At 45.3% G+C, this 20,957-nt stretch overlaps 2 protein-coding genes across 8 annotated transcripts in view; one reads left to right on the plus strand and one right to left on the minus strand.

Moving 5' to 3' along the window:
- SLC30A7 (solute carrier family 30 member 7) overlaps nucleotides 1–6,015 on the minus strand; it is a 95,921-nt gene extending 89,906 nt beyond the window's left edge. The window contains exons 1-2 of the mRNA XM_029062317.2: nucleotides 5,869–6,015; nucleotides 5,678–5,779 (exon numbers count right to left, since the gene is read on the minus strand). Of these exons, the coding sequence (XP_028918150.1) occupies nucleotides 5,678–5,779; nucleotides 5,869–5,948 (182 nt within the window). The 5' untranslated portion in view covers nucleotides 5,949–6,015. The remainder of the gene's footprint in view (nucleotides 1–5,677; nucleotides 5,780–5,868) is intronic.
- A 116-nt stretch (nucleotides 6,016–6,131) lies between these two features.
- The window catches only part of EXTL2 (exostosin like glycosyltransferase 2), a 40,434-nt gene continuing 25,608 nt past the window's right edge, over nucleotides 6,132–20,957 (plus strand). For 6 of the 7 annotated variants that reach the window (XM_029062323.2, XM_039911851.1, XM_039911852.1 and 3 more), the window contains exons 1-2: nucleotides 9,648–10,013; nucleotides 16,264–16,332. Coding sequence is in view for 1 of the 7 variants with exons in the window: in XM_029062318.2 (XP_028918151.1) it covers nucleotides 16,328–16,332 (5 nt within the window). In the remaining 6 variants the exon portion in view is untranslated. Of the gene's footprint in view, nucleotides 6,198–9,647; nucleotides 10,014–16,263; nucleotides 16,333–20,957 lie in introns of those variants that run through there. The other variant, XM_029062318.2, reaches the window with a different exon arrangement.

Genomic DNA, 20,957 nt, shown 5'->3' on the forward strand with positions numbered 1-20,957 from the left:
CTGAGTCAAGGAATGTATGAAAGAGTCACATACCAAATTTGTTGAAACTCAAATTTCTACAACAAGGTAGTTACAGAGATTGCATTAAAAAGCTGTTGCAATGTGAAGTGGCTAAAGCTAACATGGATATACAAGACAGTAGAAGGCTTAATTGAGTAGGTGTATTTTCACGATAAGGTGTAAAAACTGAACAAAGAGATAAGCCAAGATTCACACTATCTGATCATTTCAATCCGAGTAATGGCAATGTCAAGTCTTTTTAAAGCTTTAAAAAAAAATGTTTTCCAAATTGTCTTCCCGTTTTAGACTGTGAGCCCGTTGTTGGGCAGGGATTGTCTCTATCTGTTGCCAAGTTGTACATTCCAAACGCTTAGTACAGTGCTCTGCACACAGTAAGTGCTCAATGAATATGACAATGAATGAATGAAATTCAAAAACAACCAGTCATATTTACTGAGTGCTTACTGTGTGCAGGACACTGTAGTAAGCACTTGGGAGAGTACAATATAACTGAGTTGGTAGACATATTGCTTGCGTACAAAGAACTTACAGTCTGGGGAGAGACAGAGATTAAAAAAATTACAGATATGTACATAACTGCTGTAGGACTGAGTGTAGTGTGAACAAAGAAAGGGTAATAATAATAATAATGGCATTTGTTAAGTACTTACTACGTGCCAGGCACTGTACTAAGCGCTGGGGTGGATATAGCAAATTGGGTTGGACACAGTCCCTGTACCACGTGGGGCTCACAGTCTCAATCTCCATTTTGCAGATGAGGTAACTGAGGCACAGAGAAGTGAAGTGACTTGACCAACGCCACACATCAGACCAGTGGCAGAGCCAGGATTAGGATCCATGACCTTCTGACTCCTAGGCCCGTTGTCTATCCACTACGCTATGGGTAGAAAGGCAACATGGTCTAGTAGGTAGAGTATGGGCCTGGGAGTCAGATGGACCTGTTTCTACTCCCAGCTCCACCACTTGCCTGCTCTGTGACTGGGAGCAAGTCACTTTAACTTCTCTGTGCCTTGGTTCCCTCATCTATAAAATGGAAATTAAGCCAGTGACCCCTTTGTGGGACACAGCCTGTGTCCAACCTGATTAATCTGTACCTACCCCAGTGATTAGTTCAGTGCCTGGCACCTAGTAAGCACTTAAGAGATACCATAAAAACGTGCAAATCTAAGTTCAGGAGTGATGCAGAAGGGAGAGGGAGTAGGGGGAAATGAATGCTTAGTTGGGAAAGGCCACTTGGAGGAGTTGTGATTTTAGGAAGGCTTGGAAAGTGGGACAAGTGGTGGTCTGTCAGATATGAATGGGGAGAGAGTTCCAGGCCAGATGCAGGACATAGGTGAGGGGCAGAAGGTGAAACAGACTAGATCGAGGTACAGTGAGTAGGCTGGCATTAGAGGAGCAAAGTGAGTGGGCTGGGTTTTTTGTAGTACGAAATCATGGAGGCAAAATAGGAGGGGGCAAGATGATTAAGTATTTTACAAATCAAGCAATCAATAGCAGGGTGTTTCTGTTTGATGCGGAGGTGGATGGGCAACAACTGGAGGTTCTTGAGGAGTAGGAATACAGAATGAATGGTGTTTTAGAAAAATGACCTGGACAGCAAAGTGAAGAATGGATTGGAGTGGGAGAAACAGGAGGTTGGGAAAGGAGGACAGCAAGGAGGCTGATGTAGCAAAGGAGGAATGAGATAAATGCCTGAATCAGCACAGTAGCAGTTTGGATAGAGGGAGAGGAAAGAGTGAATTTTAGCCATGTTATGAAAGTACAACTCACAGGATCTGGGGACAGATGGAAAATGTGGGTTGAATGAGACAGATGAGTCAAGAATAGAGCCAAAGTTAGGCAACTTTCTGTCCTAACCAAAAAGGTTAGGCAACTTTCTGCCCTAACCAAAAAGGTTAGGCAACTTTGAGCTGTGGGACTAATTCACTTAATATCTACAAGAACAGACCTCTCTTTCCCCCCCATCACAGGAAGAGTAAACCAAGCCTTCCTGGGGGCTCATCCAGTCCTGGACCAGATCCGGACCCCAAGGAACTGAAGCTCAAATTGGGCAGACAATGACCAGAACTGGATCTGGCCAGGAGAACACAACTCATCTATGGATCCTAAGTCCCACTTTTCAACCACTTAAAAAAAAAAAAAAGTGATGTCAACTAATTCCATTGTGTTCAGTAAGAACTGAGATAAAAGAGCCAACATACCCGATTGTTCACCATGTTCTATACACTGCCTTCACTCAAGCTCATTAACAGAAGAGAGACAGCATTTGACCTGCCAGATCCAACCCTGTTATATGCATAGTTCGGTGACCATGTCAGCCTAACCAATGTACCAAGTCAGAGGTCATTTAACAGCTAAACCTTGAAGACTGAAAATTAGTTTCATTAACTGAGCTCTGCAATAAGACAACTCTACCCTTAGCTCCATCTTCTATCCTCAAAAAGGCCCAAATCCACCAGCCAGCCCCTATGACCTCTGCAAGTCTGTATATTTGACTTCGAAAAAGGTCTCGGGCATTGTAAAGGTCTTACTAGAAGAGTATCAAAGAGTCCTCCACAACTGAAAGTAAAACGAAACATCTACAAAAAAAAATACACAATCCCTCAATCCCTTTGGGTATTAGATCTTGATGTATAAAGAGTCTTATAAAGGGGAAGAGGGAGAAGGGAGGAGGAAACAGAAGACGCATGGGCTCTCTCTCAGTGGACCTAAGCTGTTAGTATAGTGCTCTGCGCCCAGTAAGTGCTCAATAAATACAACTGAATGAATTGGGAACCCTAAGAGGAGCTGGACACCCACACATAAGCAGACACCCAAGTTGGGGAGGAGGGGGTTTTCAGCCATGGGGATGGGGCATGCAGACACCCAAGTTGGGGGGAAGGGGGTGGTCTCAGACAGGGTGAGGTCAGATGAGCTCCCTCTGCCTGCCTGTCTCTTTCTTTCTCTCCCACCCCCAATTTCCCCCTTCCTCAGTCCTCTGCATGCAATGAAGGTGACCCAAAGGAGGAGGAGAAAGTGCCTTCAGAGAGTGTGGAGGATGCCCCCTGGAAGGAAGCTAGAAATGGTGGGGGGGAGGGGGAGAGAATTCCTCCCCGCCCCCACTCTTTCTCCTCTTCTTTCTGTGATATGGTTGTGTTGGGCTCTCCCAAGCGTTTAGCAGAGTGTCCTGCACAGAGTAAGCGCTCTATAAATATGACTGACCGTTTAGATGGTAAGCCCGTCATTGGGCAGGGATGGTCTCTATATGCTGCCGAACTGTACATTCCAAGCACTTAGTACAGTGCTCTGCAAATAGCAAGCACTCAATAAATACTATTGAATGAATCGAGAGGCAGAGCTGCGGGCTATAAATACGATTGATGGATTGATTGAGAGGGGCAGATGGAGGAGCTACTCCCCCACCCGCCCGGGCGACGGTGGATCTGGGGGAGACCCAGGCGCCCCCGGCCCCCAGGGCCACGCAGCTCCAGTCTCTTCCCCTCTTCAAAGCACTACTGAAGGCTCACCTCCTCCAGGAAGCCTTTCCAAGCAGAGCCCCCCTTTCCCTCTGCTCTCCCTCCCCTGCTCCCCACCGCCTGCTCTTCCCCCTTCCCCTCAGCACTGTGCTCATCTGTATATATTATTTATTACCTTATTTATTTTGTTAATGAGGTGTACATCTCCTTGATCCTATTTATCTTAATGATGTTGTCTTGTTTTTGTTTTGTTCTGTTTTGCTCTGTCTCCCCATTTAGACTGTGAGCGCGCTGTCGGGCAGGGATGGTCTATCTCGCCAATTGTACATTCCAAGCACTTAGTACAGTGCTCTGCACATAGTAAGTGCTCAGTAAATACTATTGTATGTAAAAATACTATTGAATGCTCCCCCCTCTGCTCTTCCCACAGAGAAGCAGCGTGGCTCAGCAGAAAAAGCACGGGCTTTGGAGTCAGAGGTCATGGGTTCGAATCCCACTCTGCCACTTGTCAGCTGTGTGACTCTGGGCAAGTCACTTAACTTCTCTGTGCCTCAGTTACTTCATCTGTAAAATGGCGATTAAGACTGTAAGCCCCACGTGGGATAACTTAATTCCCCTGTGTCTACCCCAGTGCTTAGAACAGTGCTCTGCACATAGTAAGTGCTTAACAAATACCAACATTATTATTATTATTATTATTCCCCCTTCCCCTCCCCTCAGCACTGTGCTCATCTGCATATATTTTTTATTACCCTATTCATTTATTTTGTTAATGAGATGTACATCTCCTTGATCCTATTTATCTTGATGTTGTCTTGTTTTTGTTTTGTTCTGTTTTGCTTTGCTGTCTGTCTCCCCCATTTAGACTATGAGCCCATCGTTGGGCAGGGATGGTCTCTCTCTGTTGCCCAATTGTCCATTTCAAGCACTCTGCACATAGTAAGAGCTCAATAAATACTATTGTATGTATTTATTTTGTTAATAAGGTGTATGTCTCCTTGATCCTATTTATCTTGATGATGTTGTCTTGTTTTTGTTTTGTTCTCTTTTGCTCTGCTGTCTGTCTCCCCTGTTTAGACAGCGAGCCCATCGTCAGACAGGGATGGTCTCTCTCTTTTGCCCAATTGTCCATTCCAAGTGCTTAGTCCAGTGCTCTGCACATAATAAGCACTCAATCAATACTACTGTATTTATTTTGTTAATGAGACGTATAACTCCCTGATCCTATTTATCTTGATGATGTTGTCCTGTTATTGTTTTATTCTTTTGCTCTGCTGTCTGCCTCCCCCGTTTGGACTGTGAGCCCACATCGGCCAGAGATGGTCTGTTGCTCAAGTGTCCATTCCAAGCGCTCAGTCCAGTGCTCTGCACATAGTAGGCGCTCAGCAAATACTCTTGTATGTATTTATTTTGTTTATGAGGCGTATATCTCCCTGATCCTATTTATCTTGATGATGTTGTCTTGTTTTTGTTTTGTTCTCTTTTGCTCTGCTGTCTCCCCTAATTACACTGTGACCCCGTCCTCGGGCATGGCTGGTCTTTCTGTTGCCCAAGTGTCCATTCCAAGCGCTCAGTCCAGTGCTCCGCATATAGTAGGCGCTCAGCAAACACTCCTGTATGTATGTATTTATTTTATTAATGAGGCGTATATCTCCCTGATCCTATTTACCTTGATGATGTTGTCTTGTTTTTGTTTTGTTCTCTTTTGCTCTGCTGTCTCCCCTAATTACACTGTGACCCCGTCCTCAGGCATGGCTGGTCTTTCTGTTGCTCAAGTGTCCATTCCACGCGCTCAGTCCAGTGCTCTGCACATAGTAGGCGCTCAGCAAACACTCTCCTGTATGTATGTACTTATTTTGTTAATGAGGTGTATATCTCCCTGATCCTATTTATCTTGATGATGTTGTCTTGTTTTTGTTTCGTTCTCTTTGGCTCTGCTGTCTGCCTCCCCTGTTTAGACCGTGAGCCCGTCACTGGGCGGGGACGGGCTCTCTGCTGCCCAATTGTACATTCCACGCGCTCAGTCCAGTGCTCTGCACATAGTAAGCGCTCAATAAATGCGAGCGAATGAATGAATGAATGAACGGGAGCGACGTGGCAGTGGAGGCGCGGCCCGGCCTCCTTCCCTCCCGGCCTCCCTCCCTCCCGGCCTCTTGGCCTCCCTCCCTCCCGGCCTCCCTGCCTCCAACCCCCGCAGGTACCAGTTGCTCCAGATGCCGTAGAGCAGCTCCACGAAGGCGAAGGAGAGGTTGAGGCAGAGGAAGAAGAAGAGATTCCGGGAGGTCTTGTCCGACAGGATGGACCTGCACAGGGCGGGGAGGAGGAAGAAGGGGTTGAGGCGCGGGCGGGCGGGGAAGGACGGGCCCCGCAGCCCCCCGCAGCCCGGCCTCACCTGAACCAGCCCGAGATCTTGCCGAGGAGGTTGAACCTGGGCGGTTTGTACTCATCGTCCTTGATGGACAGCGGCAACATCTTCCCCGCCGCGCCGGGGGCGGGGGCGGAGGCTCAGCCCCAAGGCTTGTCCCCCCGCACCGCACCGCCCCGCACCGCCCCGCACCCCCCAGGACTGGCCCACTTCCGCACCGGACCTGCGTAACGAGCTCGGAGAGGGGAAGGGAAGGGAAGGGAAGGGAAGGAAGAGGGGCGGGCCAGGGGGAGGAGCCGGGGGCGGGCACCGGCCCGAGGACCGACGGCCATTTAGAAGAACAACGTTGCACGCTGGTAAGCGCTTACTCTGTGCGGAGCCCTGATCTAAGCGCTGGGGCACATCCAGGGTCATCAGGTGGTCCCACGTGGGGCTCCCAGTCTGCATCCCCATTTGACAGATGAGGGAACTGAGGCACAGAGAATAATAATAATAATGATGGTATTTGTTAAGTGCTTACTATGTGCAGAGCACTGTTCTAAGCGCTGGGGGAGATCCAGGGTCATCAGGTGGTCCCACGTGGGGCTCCCAGTCTGCATCCCCATTTGACAGATGAGGGAACTGAGGCACAGAGAATAATAATAATAATGATGGTATGTGTTAAGCACTTACTCTGTGCAGAGCACTGATCTAAGCGCTGGGGGAGATCCAGGGTCATCAGGTGGTCCCACATGGGGCTCACAGTCTTCATCCCCATTTTACAGATGAGGGAACTGAGGCACAGAGAAGGGAAGTAATAATAATGTTGGTATTTGTTAAGCGCTTACTCTGCAGAGCACCGTTCTAAGCGCTGGGGGAGATCCAGGGTCATCAGGTGGTCCCACGTGAGGCTACCAGTCTGAATCTCCATTTTCCAGATGAGGTCACTGAGGCCCAGAAAAGTTAAGTGACTTGCCCGCAGTCACACAGCTGACAAATGGCAGAACAGGCATTCGAACCCATGACCTCTGACTCCCAAGCCTGGGGTCTTTCCACTGAGCCACGCTGCTTCTCTAATCATCATAATAATAATAATGTGGGTGTTTGTTAAGCACTTACTATGTGCAGAGCACTGTTCTAAGCAGTGGGGGACATATAGGGTCATCAAGTTGTCCCACGGGAGGCTCGCAGTTAATCCCCATTTTACAGATGAGGGAAGTGAGGCCTAAAGAAGTTAAGTGACTTGCCCACAGTCACACAGCTGACAAGTGGCTAAGCGCTCAGTCCAGTGCTCTGCACAGAGTAAGCGCTCAATAAATGCTATTGAATGAATGAATGAATGAATGATTGCCGCACACAGAGGGTGAGCGCGGGATGAGACATTTATAGTGTTGATGTATTTTTGTTTCGTTCTCTTTTGCTCTACTGTCTCTCTCCCTGCATTAGACTGTGAGCCCATCACTGGGTAGGGATGGTCTCTATCTGTTGCCCAACTGTCCATTACAAGGGCTTAGTACAGTGCTCTGCACATAATAATAATAACGTTGTTATTTGTTAAGCTCTTTATATGTGCCCAGCACTGTTCTAAGAGCTGGAGGGGATACAAGGTCATCAGGTTGTCCCACGTGAGGCTCACAGACTTAATCCCCATTTGACAGATGAGGGAACTGAGGCACTGAGAAGTCAAGTGACTGGCCCAGAGTCACACAGCTGACAGCTGAGAGAGCTGGGATTAGAACCCACGACCCCTGACTCCTAAACCTGGGCTCTTTCCACTGAGCCACGCTGCTTCCCATAGTAAGCGCTCAATAAATACTATTGAATGAATGAATTGTGGTGTTTGTTAAGCTCTTACTGCGGGCCAGGCACTGTACTAAGCGCTGGGTTGGATACAGGCAAATCGGGTTGGACACAGTCCCTGTCCCATGTGGGGCTCATAGCCTTAATCCCCATTTTACAGATGAGGTAACTGAGGCACAGAGAAGTGAAGTGACTGGCCCTGGGTGACTTGATTTATTGTTATATTGTACTCTCCCAAGGGCTTAGTACAGTGATCTGCACACAGTAAGCACTCAATAAATACTACTGAATAAATGAATTAATTGTTCTGGCCCTGAGTGAGCAGGGACCAATTCACGCCTTGGAAGGAGAAGAGACATACCTGTGAGACACCTGTCTTACAGAGAGATGCAGGCAACAAGGGGGCTGAGCCAGAGACCCGCCCCCACGTCTCTCATAATAATAATATTGGTATTTGTTAAGTGCTTGCTATGTGCAGAGCACTGTTCTAAGCACTGGGATTGATACAGGGTAATCAGGTTGTCCCTGGTGAGGCGCCCAGTCTTCATCCCCATTTTCCAGATGAGGTAACTGAGGGACAGAGAAGTGAAGTGACTTGCCTAAGGTCACACAGCTGACAAGTGGCAGAGCTGGGATTCGAACCCATGACCCCTGACTCCCAAGCCCAGGCTCTTTCCACTGAGCCAAGCTAAGGGACTCCCCCTCCCTACCCTCTGGAAAGGATGTCTCCTGCTTCCTGCAGCCATCTCCTTCTCACCATTTGTCACTGAGTTGATCTGCGATTTGCTCTTCTTACCCATTTTTCTGAAATAACCGTGGAGGGTGTGAAGACAGTATGCCAGTATAATTGTGGTTGGATGTCCATTAGGAGTTGGCTATTAGGTTTTGAAAATTCCTCTGCAATCCACCATTCCCTCCTCCTCTCTTCTGACAGCAGCACCCTTAACAAATCAGTCCATCAATGGGAGTTCAGAGCACTGTACTTGGGAGAGTACAATATTATGAGAGCCCAACTCCTACTCTCAAGGAGTTTACCATCCAATGATGGAGGCTGATTTCGAAGCCAATTATGGGGAGGGGGAGCAATCTCCACTCCTCAAAAATCTCCAGGGGTTGTCAATCCACCTTTGCATCAAATAAAAACTCCTCACTGTTGGTTTTAAAGTATTCCACCACCTTTCCCCCTCTTACCTCACCTCGCTTCTCTCTTACAACCCAGCCCACACATTCACTCTCCCGTTTAGACTGTAAGCCCGTCAATGGGCAGGGATTGTCTCTATCTGTTGCCAAATTGTCCATTCCAAGCACTTAGTACAGTGCTCTGCACAGAGTAAGCGCTCAATAAATACTACTGAATGAATAAAATGATCACTCGATGCATGGCTCAGGGGAAAGAGCCTGGGCTTTGGAGTCAGAGGTCATGAGTTTGAATCCCACCTCTGCCACTTAGCTGTGTGACTGTGGGCAAGACACTTAACTTCTCTGTGCCTCAGTTACCTCATCTGTAAAATGAGGATTAACTGTGAGCCTCACGCGGGACAACCTGATTACCCTGTATTTACCCAGCCCTTAGAACAGTGCTCTGTACTTAGTAAGCGCTTAACAAATACCAACATTATTATTAAATACTAAATGAATGAAATGATCACCCGATTACCTTGTACCTACCCCACTGCTTAGAACAGTACTTGGCCCATAATAAGCGCTTAACAAATACCAACATTATTATTATTATTAAAGAGGAGACAGGGGAAAGAGAGAGAAGGGGGGCAGAGAGGAAGGAGAGGAGGGAGGGGAAAGGAGAGAGAGGGGGACAGGGTGAAATGATCACCCGATTACCTTGTATCTACCCCAGCGCTTAGAATAGTGCTCGGCCCATAGTAAGTGCTTAACAAATACCAACATTATTATTATTATTATTATTGAAGAGGAGACAGGGGAACGGGGGGCGGGGCAGAGAGGAAGGAAAGGAGGGAGGGGAAAGGAGAGATAAAGGGGACAGGAGAGAGACGTTGGCAGAGAGGGAGGAGCAGGGAAAGGAGCTGGAGAAAGGAGAGAGAAGGGACCATTTGGGGAGTGAGCAGGGAACTACAAACTGGAGATTCCTGGGAACTGCGTCCTCGGCCGACAGGAAGTGTTTCTTCTCCTCTTGCCAGAGGGAAGAAAGGAAGGAAGGAAGGAAGGGCTGGCTGGCGAGGAGGTCAACGTCCCCGATCGCCGTGGGGGGCTGGTCCTGCATCCCCGGGGGGCTCCGGACGCTACCATGGAATGGCCCTCCTGAACGGACATTTCGGCCAAAATGAGCCAAGAAGACTGGGGCCAGACGCCATCTCCCCCCCGACCTGCGCCCTAATAAATCCTCGCCCCCAACCGGACCACCCTCCGCCCTCGAGGTAAGAAAGAAGGCCACGAAGCCGCAGTTTCCCTCCACGGAAAACGCGTGCAATGCGGCCAAGGAGCCTAGGGGAGGGCCACGATTTTTGCTTGATGATGCTGTTGTTGTTCTTTATGTTTATATATATATATGGGGGGGTGTAAGTGTATGCATATATGTGTATATAATTGCTTTATAGAGGCCTGCAAGCACTGCTCGGGCTAGATTTTGTGACCTCAAAACCTGGAATTACTGGAGTAAATGGCCTGCGTCGAGATTCGGCCCAGCCTCCCTAGCTTCTCGCAATGTAATATTAAAAATTCTGCTCCTTTCCTCTTTCCCGGACACAGACACGTTCTATCCTTTATTCAGAAGGGAGGCGGGCCTCTCAAGGGCAGGTTTTGTGCGTAAATACTTTCGGTTGTCGACTTATCCGGACAGTAAACCGCCTCTCTTATGCTGCATTGCCCTCCGTTCAAATGGTTCTTTATTTTACTCTACGTCTGGGTTAGTCTACGATGATAGAGGGCGTTGGGAAAATGCGGGTAAACCTTCAGATTTTATAAACGCATTTTTTTCCAGTTTTTCTTTTCTCTCCGAGGTCGGGTGCGTATTAGTGATCCTCCCTGTTCAGCTCAGAGTTTGTAAAGAAATGCTCCATCCAAATCAGAATCCAAGATGCTGGTGATGTGGTCTGAATAGCAATAATACCAAAAATTAGCAATTCTGAAATCCTAGACAAAGGCCAATCAGTCTGTTTCCGTTGACATACGAAAATTTGAGTTTCTAAATAATCATCCATCAGCAGTGATGGAGTGCTTACGTTATGAAAAACACTGCTTGAGAAAATGCAATAGAGGTAAAGGGGTCCCTGCCCTTGCAGAGCTAACAGTGTGGGAGAAAGAGGCAGACTAAATTGTGTTTTATAGGGAAAGCAGGAGGAGAAGCAGTTGCATCTAGGAACAACAACACTGTGGAAAAGTGAATGCTAAACGACTGGATTAGAGCGAGCTGGGTGCTATACATTTAAGGGTGGCCGTTAGAATGACGTAGCCCCGGCCCTGGGAAAAACGGGTTTTCTGAAGGACTAGGAAGGTGAGAAGAAAGTGAACAATGGATCTCCAGATGAGGGAGTGGAGGGAGCAGGATAGTGGATTGACCCTATAGCTGCCTTCACTCTCTCCCATCATTCCTTTCCAAACACCTTGAGCAAGTTGCCCACACCGGCTTCTCCAATTCCTCTCTTCCAGTTCTCTCCTTGACCCCTTCCAGTCTGGCTTCCGTCCCCTTCACTGCACAAAAACCTCCTCCCAATGGTCACCAATGATCTCTTTCTTGCCTCATCCTCTTTGACCTCTCAAGTGCCTTTGACTCTGTGGGCCACCCGCGTTCCTGAAAACATTATCCAACCTTGGCTTCACTGACTCTGTCCTCTCCTAGTTTCCTCTTACCACTCTGGCCATTCATTCTCAATCTCCTTCATGGACTCCTCCTCTGCCTCGCATCTCTTAACTGTGAGGGTCCCTCAAGGTTCAGTTCTGGACCCCCTTCTATTCTCCACCAACACCCACTCCCTTGGAAGAACTCATTCGCTCCTGAAAGAGCATGGGCTTGGGGGTCAGAGATCGTGGGGTTCTATTCGCCCCTCTGCCACTTGTCAGTGTGTGACTTTGGGCAAGTCACTTAACTTCTCTGTGCTTCAGTTACCTCATCTCTAAAATGGGGATGAAGACTGTGAACCCCACGTGGGACAACCTGATCACCTTGGATCAACCCCAGTGCTTCGGACAGTGCTTGGCACATAGTAAGCGCTTAGCAAATACCATCATCATTATTATTATTAATATTACTATGATTTTAACTACCAATTCTGTGCAGATGATACCCAAATCTACATCTCCAGTCCTGTTCTCTCTCCCTCTCTCCAGTTTCACATCTCTTCCTACTTTCAAGACATTTCTACTTGGATGTCCTCCCATCACCTCAAACTTAATACGTCCAAAATAGAGCTCCTTAATTTACCACTCAAACGCTGTCCTCCCTGTGACTTTTCCATCACTATAGATGGCACCACCAACCTTACTGTCTCACAAGCCTGTAACCGTGGCATTATCCTTAATTCCTCTCTGTCATTCAACCCACATATTCAATCCGTCAGTAAACCCTGTCGGACCCACTTTTACAACATCGCTGAAATCCGCCCTTTCCTTTCCATCCAAACTGAGTTAATACTATCTCTCATCTTAATACAATCACTCATCCTATCCCATTGGATACTGCATCAGCCTCCTTGCTGACCGCCCAGCCTCCTGTCTCTCCCCACTCCAGTTCACACTTCACTCTTATGCCCAGATCATTTTTTCTGCAAAACCATTCAGGACAAGTCACCCTGCTCCTCAAAAAACTCCAGAAACCACTTCTGCATCAAACAAAAACCCCTCACCATTGGCTTTAAAGCACTCTACCACCATGCCCTCTCCTACCTCACCTCGCTTTTCTCCTACTACAATCCAGCCCACACGCTTCACTTCACCTTCTCACTGTGATTCGATCTTGCCCATCTCACCACTGACCATTCGCCCATGTCCTGCTCTGGTCTGGAATGCCCTTCCTCTTTAAGTCTGATAGACAGTTACTCTCCCCGACTTCAAAGGGCACACATCTTCTCCCAAAGGCCTTCTCTAAGCACCCCCCTTTCTTCTTTTCCCATTCCCTTCTGCGTCACCGTGACTTGTTCCCTTTGTTCTTACCTTGTTCCAGCCCCACAGCACTTATATATTTAGCTGTAATTTATTTATTTTGTTAATGTCTGTCTACCCTTCCCTAGACTGTAAGCTCGTTATGGACAGGGAATGTGTCTGTTTTGCATCTTACTCTCCCAAGTGCTTAGTGCAGTGCTATGCAAACATAAGTGTTCAATAAATATGATTGAATGAATGAAGTTCTAATAAGAAGATGAGCTTGGGAGGAGCAAAGGGGGTGGGTGAGCTAGGACTTGTGGATGAAGACAACAGTTATGCGAGGAGAGAGCTGGCTGAGTGCCGTAAAGCCAGTGGTCAGGACTTTCCATTTGTCAGTGGTAAATAATTATCCATCGGTGTTTATAATAATAATAATTATGGACTACAGATTTATCAAGCTTATCTATGTATAGTTTCCCTAGATCTGACTGAACCCTAAACATACATGATAATTTTAGTTTTAATCAATCAATCAATTGTACTTAATGAGTACTTACTGTGTACAGAACACTGTAGTAAGCACTTCGGAGAGTACAGTATAACAGAATTGGTAGACACATTCCCTGCCTGTCACAAGCATACAGCCTGGGGGATAGACAGACAATAATATAAATAAATGAATTATTGATATGTACTTAAGTGCTCTGGGGCTAGGGGAGGGGTGAATAAAGGGTGCAAATCCAAATGCAAGGGTGACACAGAAGGGAGTGGGAGAAGAGGAAATGAGGGCCTACTCGGGGAAGGCCTCTTAGAGGAGTTGTGCCTTCAATAAGGCATATATATGCATATATATATATATATATATATATATATATATATATATATATATATATATATACACATATGTATATACACACACATATATCTATATACATATATATATAATTTCTATAAATCTTCCTATACCCTAAACATACAATGCGGTATTACCATAGGGAATTGTCCTTTTGGGAGAGGGTAATCTCTTCCACAGTATTTGTAGTTTACATCTTGATTGTAAAGTCTTGGATACAGGGACTGAAGCTTCTACTTTTATCACATGTTCTCAAGTGCCTAGTGATCAATCAATCAATCATATTTGCTGAGTACTGTGTATGATGTGATATAATATGTACATAAGTCCTGTGGGGCTGAGGGAGGAGGGGTGTGCTCTGCATAGCAAGTGCTCAGTAAATACCGATGATTGAGTGGCTGGCTAACAATCCTGTCAAAATTGAAAACCAGGTTAGGGATGGAAGCTATTCTACCTGTAGTGGATTCCAGGAGTTAAAGCAGAGAAAGAACTGAAGGGAGTTGTCATATATATGCCACAGTTGATGACTGAAAGCTGCATCGTAAGTAAAAACATTAACTTGGAACTTATCTTCTCATAAGCATTTAGTACAGTGCTCTGCACACAGTAAGCTCTCAATAAATACGACTGAATGAATGAATTAGAAGCAATGCTCTAAATGGGATATTGGCCCCTGAAGCAAGGTCAAAAAACATATTTTTGCTAAAATTACCCAGGATTGTGTACCCTTTTTTTAATGGCATTTGTTCAGCGCTTACTGTGTGTACAGTAAGTGTGTACAGGCACTGTACTAAGCCCCGGGGCAGTTACAAGATACTCAGGTTGGTCACAGTCCCTTTCCCTCCTCGGGTTCACAGTCTTAATCCCCAGTTTACAGATGAGGTAGCTGAGTCACAGAGAAATGAAGCAATTTGCTCAAGGTCACACAGTGTACTTGACAAGTACCAGATAAATTATACATTATTAGTAATGTGGAAGCAGCATGACCTAGTGGAAAGAGCATGGGCCTGAAAATCAAAGAACTTGTGTTCTAATCCCGGCTCCGCCACTTGCCTGCTGTGTGACCTTGAGCAAATCACTCAATTTCTCTTTGCCTCAGTTATGTCATCTGTAAAACAGGGACTGTGTCCATCCTGATTATCTTATCCACCTCAGCACTTAGAGCAGTACTTGGCACATATAAATGTTTAACAAGTACTAGGAAGAAGAAAAAACAGTAATGGTATTCACTGAGCATTTACTGAATGCAAGGAAGGTTACTGCACTTGGGAAATCTAACAGAAGCACCAGTCTCATTCCCAGCCCACTTGCACTCTAAACATTCTATGTGCTACGTAGTAGAGCCTACACTCTAATGAATCAGAAACATAGATGAGTAAAATAGACAAATAAGAGGTTCAACGATAGTGTAAGCAACTTTTACCTCATTGGAAATAAGTGGATTTGTCATTTCTCTCTTGCAACTCCGATGACCAGGTAACTCTCCCTCTTCTCCAGTCACTCCCACTCTACCTCCATGCTCTTTTTAAACTTTCTCCTTGCCCGCTCATCATGACTTTTAAATTGTTCCCCGTACCCCAGCTGTCCCACAGCCCAGGAACTTTTGCCATAATGGAAGCTACTATTCTCAAGTCTAAACCAATGTAGAGCTGGAAGACGGGGCAGATTTACACACGCTTGCACCTTCCATCTGAACTCTAAACATCGTGGACTTCCTGTATGTGGATGGAAAACATTTTGCTGTATGTCATCAACACCATCATCATAATGTAATATTTATTATGTTTATGTAGAAAGGAACCAAAAGCAGTTGTCTGTCATATACAACCAACTTTCTTTCTTGAAATAAATATAGAATTTCCCTGATTTTTTCATTCCCCCAAATGGAACACTTCTTCATTCAATAGTATTTCCTGAGCACTTACTGTGTGCAGAGCACTGTACTAAGTGTTTGAAATTACCATCTGCCAAGCACTATTCTAAGAGCTGGGATAGATACAAGGTAAAACAGGTTGTCCCATGGGGGCCTCACAGTCTTAATCCCCATTTTCCAGATGAGGGAATTAAGGCACAGGGAAGCTAAGTGGCTTGCCCAAGGTCACACAGCAGACAAGTGGCATAGTCAGGATTAGAACCCACGTCCTCTGACTCCCAAGTCCGTGCTCTTGCCACTAAGCCACACTACTTCTTGAATCTCTCTGCAGCAGCACAATCCATTCTTTCCACCTTTCAGTAACCCTTCTATTAGAGGACCACATACTATTCTACAAGCAGAAAGTCTAACAAGCTTTATCGATGCATACACAGTCTATATAGAACTTTGAAGTCCTTATTCTGATGGGTCAGAGATCTTGACACTAAATTCCCAGAGAATACGCAACTTCAGATCTTATTGAAGGATTGCAGTTACAGCTTTTTGTGATTTAACATTGCTCTTTGCCTGGAATTTTCAAAATTTATGTCAATTTTTGTGGGCTTTGAAAAAGAACAGATGACTTTCAGTCAGGCGCATCTGAAGAGGAATGTGAGAAATTGAAGCAGTCCTCCCTCTACCCACCCCCCAATCCGTACTTCTTCTTCTTGGCAGCTTGGAAACTATACAGAAGATCTTATGTCCAGGCGGTTACTCAAAACAAGTCAGGGAACTGCAGAGGAAGTTCTGAGTTGTCTGATTTTTCATGGTTTTTGCTAACCGATCCAGCAATCACAGAACACCTTCTCATTTCCTTTAATAGAATCAAGAGTCTCACCCTTACAACGCTGAAGTTTTAGGAGGAAAAAAAATCCAGCCTTGCCACGATGAGGTAAGTACCAGAACCTCTCCTGGAGAAGAGTCACTTTTGTCAGATTCTTTCAAGCAAAGGTATTTTTGATTTCCTAGAATTGAAGTCAGTGGTTTATGCTTTGAGTCAAAAGCCTGAAATAAAGGACTGCTCAGGGGTCTTATGTCTGTTTCTATGAACTGAAAGCATTTCTTAATTACCGTGACTTCAGAATGAAAGACTGCATCCTTAAACCTGAAATGTCTTCCTGGAAGTTGAGCATTACTGACTTATGATATGAACTAGATGTGCTCTCTGTGATTAAGTTATTTGATAATCAGGTGATCCCAGTCATCTGCCTGTATTATATAGTGGTAGCTGTGGTGACAAGAATCATGATGTACAAAGCATGCTGTTAATGATGAAAGTTTATATCAAGCAGCATTGTTGAGGGAAGGTTAGAGAGTGAGCTTAAGCAAGCCTAGTGTTCCAAGTCTTAATTCATCAATAAGTGATATTTATTGAGCGCTTACTATGTGCAGAGCACTGTTGTAAGTGCTTGGGAGAGTACAACAGAATTAGCTGGTATGTTCTCTGCCTATAAAGAGCTTCCCTCCCTCATCTTTTTCTTGGTGTATTGACATCCTTTCCCTACATAGCCAAATGATGACAGATTATAATGGGGCATTAATCTAAATTCTCAGATGAGTTCAAAAACCATTTTTTAGTCGGCTTTTCATCACCTCCAAACTCTGTATTACACAGTAATAAAATGAACACGTCTCCCTTCTTTTACACAAAGCTCGAATTCTGAGACAATATAGTAGAAAGCAAACTGTTGTAAAGTAAATTCCATTTTACATAAAAAAGTATAGGGAGGGCAATTTCCAGACTTCTCTGGGTCATAAAATCTGAATTTATTTTTTGGCTCACATGCATAGCTACATTCATCAAGAGACTTCCCCGATTAAGCCATCTTTTTCCCTATTCCTCTCCCGTTTGTGTCACCTATGCATTTGGATCTGTACCCTTTAAACACTTGATATTCATGCCACGCCCAATCCCACAATACTTATGTACACATCCATAATTTATTCATTTATTTTAATGTCTGCCTCCCCTCTAGACGGTGAGCTCTATATAGGCAGGGAATGTGTTTACCAACTCTTTTATATTGTACTTCTCCAAGTGTTTAGTACAGTGTTCTGCACATAGAAAGCCACTCAGTAAATCCCCACTGATGGATTGACTGATTGACAGATTCTGTGTTGCTCCAGGTGAGTGGAAGAAGAGAAACCATCCAGAGTACAGGTCAAGAGAAGTTGTCCCAACACCAGAGATTACCCTGGAAAAACTGTAAATCCTTACAGTAATCTAAATTGGGAAGCAAAATAACCTGGTAGAAGTAGCATGGATGTGGAAGTCAGAGGATCTGGGTTCTACTCTCTTATCTTCCACTTTTGTTTTTTTAATGGTATTTGTTAAGCACTTACTATGTGCCAGGCACTGTACTAAGCTCTGGGGAAGATTCAAGCTGATCATTTGGATGCAGTCCATCTGTCACATGGAAATCACAGTCTTAATCCCGATTTTACAAATGAGGGGACTGAGGCACAGAGAATTGATTTGTACACGGTCACACAGCAGCCAAGTGGTAGAGTTGGAATTAGTACCCAGGTCCTTCTAACTCCCAGACCCATGCTCTATTCTGTAGGCCATTCTGCTTCTCACACTCGTCTTCTGGGTGTACCTGGGCAAGCCACTTAACTTCTCTGTGCCTCTTCCCTCGTCTACAACATGGAGACTCAAAACCTCTTCTCCTTCCTACTTAGACTGTGAGCCTCATGTGAGTCCTGATTGCCTTGTATCTACCCCAGCACTTAGTGCAGTGTTTGGCACGTGATTTAGCACTTAATAAAAACGTATTATTATTATCAATCAAGAATACTTATTGAACATCTCCTCTGGGCAAAGGGCTATACTAAGTACTTGGTAGAGTTCAATAGAAGTTAGAGACATTGTTTGTGGCCTTGCAGAGTTTACAGTCCAATGGAGAGTTCATTTTAGATAGGCTCTGTACAGTCCTGAAGGAGGAAGAAAATGAGAAATGCATCCTTTTCTCTATTATACATAAATGTATCGCCCTTCCTTTTTGAACCTCAAAAACAAAAGCTCAGAATATATGTTGCACCATCCAAGGACAACCAGTAAAGTATATTTAAAAGAGCCCCAGGAAACTGTAACTCAGAACATCATTATCTCATCAGTAATATTCCTGATTGCCCACTGTGGGCAGAGCACTGTACTTACACTATATGAAGATATAAAAGATGCACTCCTGGCCCTCACGGAGCTTGCAAGTCATGAGGAAAATCAAGCAGATAAAAATTAGTATATTTCAAAGAATGTGAAAAAGATGTAAATACTACTAATGATGGTATTTGTTAAGCGCTTACTATGGGCCAAGCCCCGTTCTAAGCACTGGGGGAGATCCAAAGTAATCAAGTTGTCACACCTGGGTCTCACAGTCTTCATCCCCACTTTACAGATGAGGTAACTGAGGCACAGCGAAGCTAAGTGACTTGCCCAGTCACACAGCTGACAAGTGGCAGAGTTGAGATCATAACCCACGTCCTTTGACTCTCAAACCCATTCTTTTTCCACTAAGGCATGCTGCCACTTAAAAATAATTGAATAAATTGGTAATAAATTAATCATGAAAGTGGCTGCTGGGATGTTTTAGTGGGGAAGATTGGGGTGTTGAAATGGGAATTCAGCATGGTGGAGGTGAACTTCTAGAAGAGCCCTAAAGGGATGAGGAAAAGACAAGGTTTGGTGAAGCTGAGATCAGGCTCTGCCCCACTGCAGCCCTCCAGGGAACCATCTGGACACGGACTCCCACCTCTGCTGCCCAGTTCTTTTAATCACACCCACCTGCCAGACCACTGCAACAGCTTCCTTAGCATTCATCTATAATTTATTTCTTTTTAAGGTCTGTCTTGCCCTGTAGACTGTAAGTTCCTTGTGGGCAGGGATGGCATCTTCCAACTCTATTATATTGTACTTTCTCAAGTGCTTAGTACAGTGCTCTGCACATAATAAGCACTCAATAAGAGCTACTTATTGATTGACTGATTCTGCCATAAAGTGTGTCTTCCCTCTGCATTTTAGATAGAACACTATTGCTTGTTTGGCAATGTTGGCTGCTTTTCTCCTATTACCCTGAGGTTGGATGTCTTTACATCTGCTGGAGGCTGTGCCCACAATGAGCACTCATTAAATGCTGCTGAGGGTGAGCAGAGGCCATAGGTCCAGGCTAGGGCATGTAGAGGAGTGCAGCATGGTGTAGTGGATAGAACACAGGCCTGGGAGTCAGAAGGTCTTGGGTTCTAATCCCGGCTCCACCACATGTCTGCTGTGTTACCTTGGGCAAGTTACTTCACTTCTCTGTGTCTGTTATCTCACCTGGAAAATGGGGATTGAGACTGTGAGCCCCACATGGGACAGTGACTGTGTCCAACTCGATTTGCTTGTATCCACCCCAGAGCTTAGTAGAGTGCTTGGCACATAGTAAGAACTTAACAAATACCATCATTATTATGCGCCAGACAATTACTCTTCCCGCCTGCAAAGCCTTACTGAAGGCACATCTCCTCCAAGAGGTCTTCCCTGACTGTCCCCCTTTTCTCTTCTCCCACTCACTTCTCTCCCTTTTCTCTTCTCCCACGCACTTCTCCGTTTCCCTGACTTGCTCCCTTTATTCATCCCCCTTCCAGTACCATAGCACTTATGTACATATCTGTAATTTATTCATGTGTGTTAATGTCTGTCTCCCCCTCTAGACTGTAAACTTGTGGGCAGGGAGTGTGTCTGTTTATTGTTATATTGTACTCTCCCAAGTGCTTAGTACAGTGCTCTGCACAGAGAACGCTCCATAAGTAGGATTGAATGAATGAATGAGTTGTCAAAGAAAGCATTTTTGGTTGTTCCTTCTTTTACTAAGTTCCTTCAGTTTGAGCGTCAGTAAGGAACTATAGTAGGGTGAGTCTAGTGTCATCCAGAGGTTGGTTCAGGAGAAAGATTTCAGCTCTGGGAATCAGGATACCTGGGTTCTGTTTAGGCTCTGCATATAGGGAGTGCTTGCTGAGGTCTGCCCTCCCTGATGAAGGTTTCTGAATAATCAGTCACTTGGGACAACCGGTGAGGTGGACAGACCCAGCGAGAATCCTGACAAATAGCTGGCGACTGTGGGTAGCCAAGAACTACTGGAGTTGCGCAAGGATGACACGCAAATTCGTGAAGCATTCCATATTTTTATCTGTAATTTTATTTATTTATATTGATGTCTGTTTATCTGTAATAATATCTGTCAGCAAGCTGACAGCCTGGGGGCAGGAATTGTCCTCTTTATTGCTGTATTGTACTTTCCCAAACACTTAGTACAGCGCTCTGCACACAGTAAACGCTTAATAAATATGATTGAATGAATGAATGAATGAATGAATGAATGAATGAGTCCCACTGGGCTATGGTGCTAATCTGTACTTCCTAAGCACTTGATAGTCACACCACTCTCAGCCCCACCATACTTATGTACATAACGTCACACAGTGCTGTGTCCTCTATCTGTAATTTCTTTTATTGTCAGTCACCCCTCATAGACTGTA

Source organism: Ornithorhynchus anatinus, chromosome 4 (assembly GCF_004115215.2).
Source record: "Ornithorhynchus anatinus isolate Pmale09 chromosome 4, mOrnAna1.pri.v4, whole genome shotgun sequence".
Taxonomy (NCBI): Eukaryota; Metazoa; Chordata; class Mammalia; order Monotremata; family Ornithorhynchidae; genus Ornithorhynchus; species Ornithorhynchus anatinus.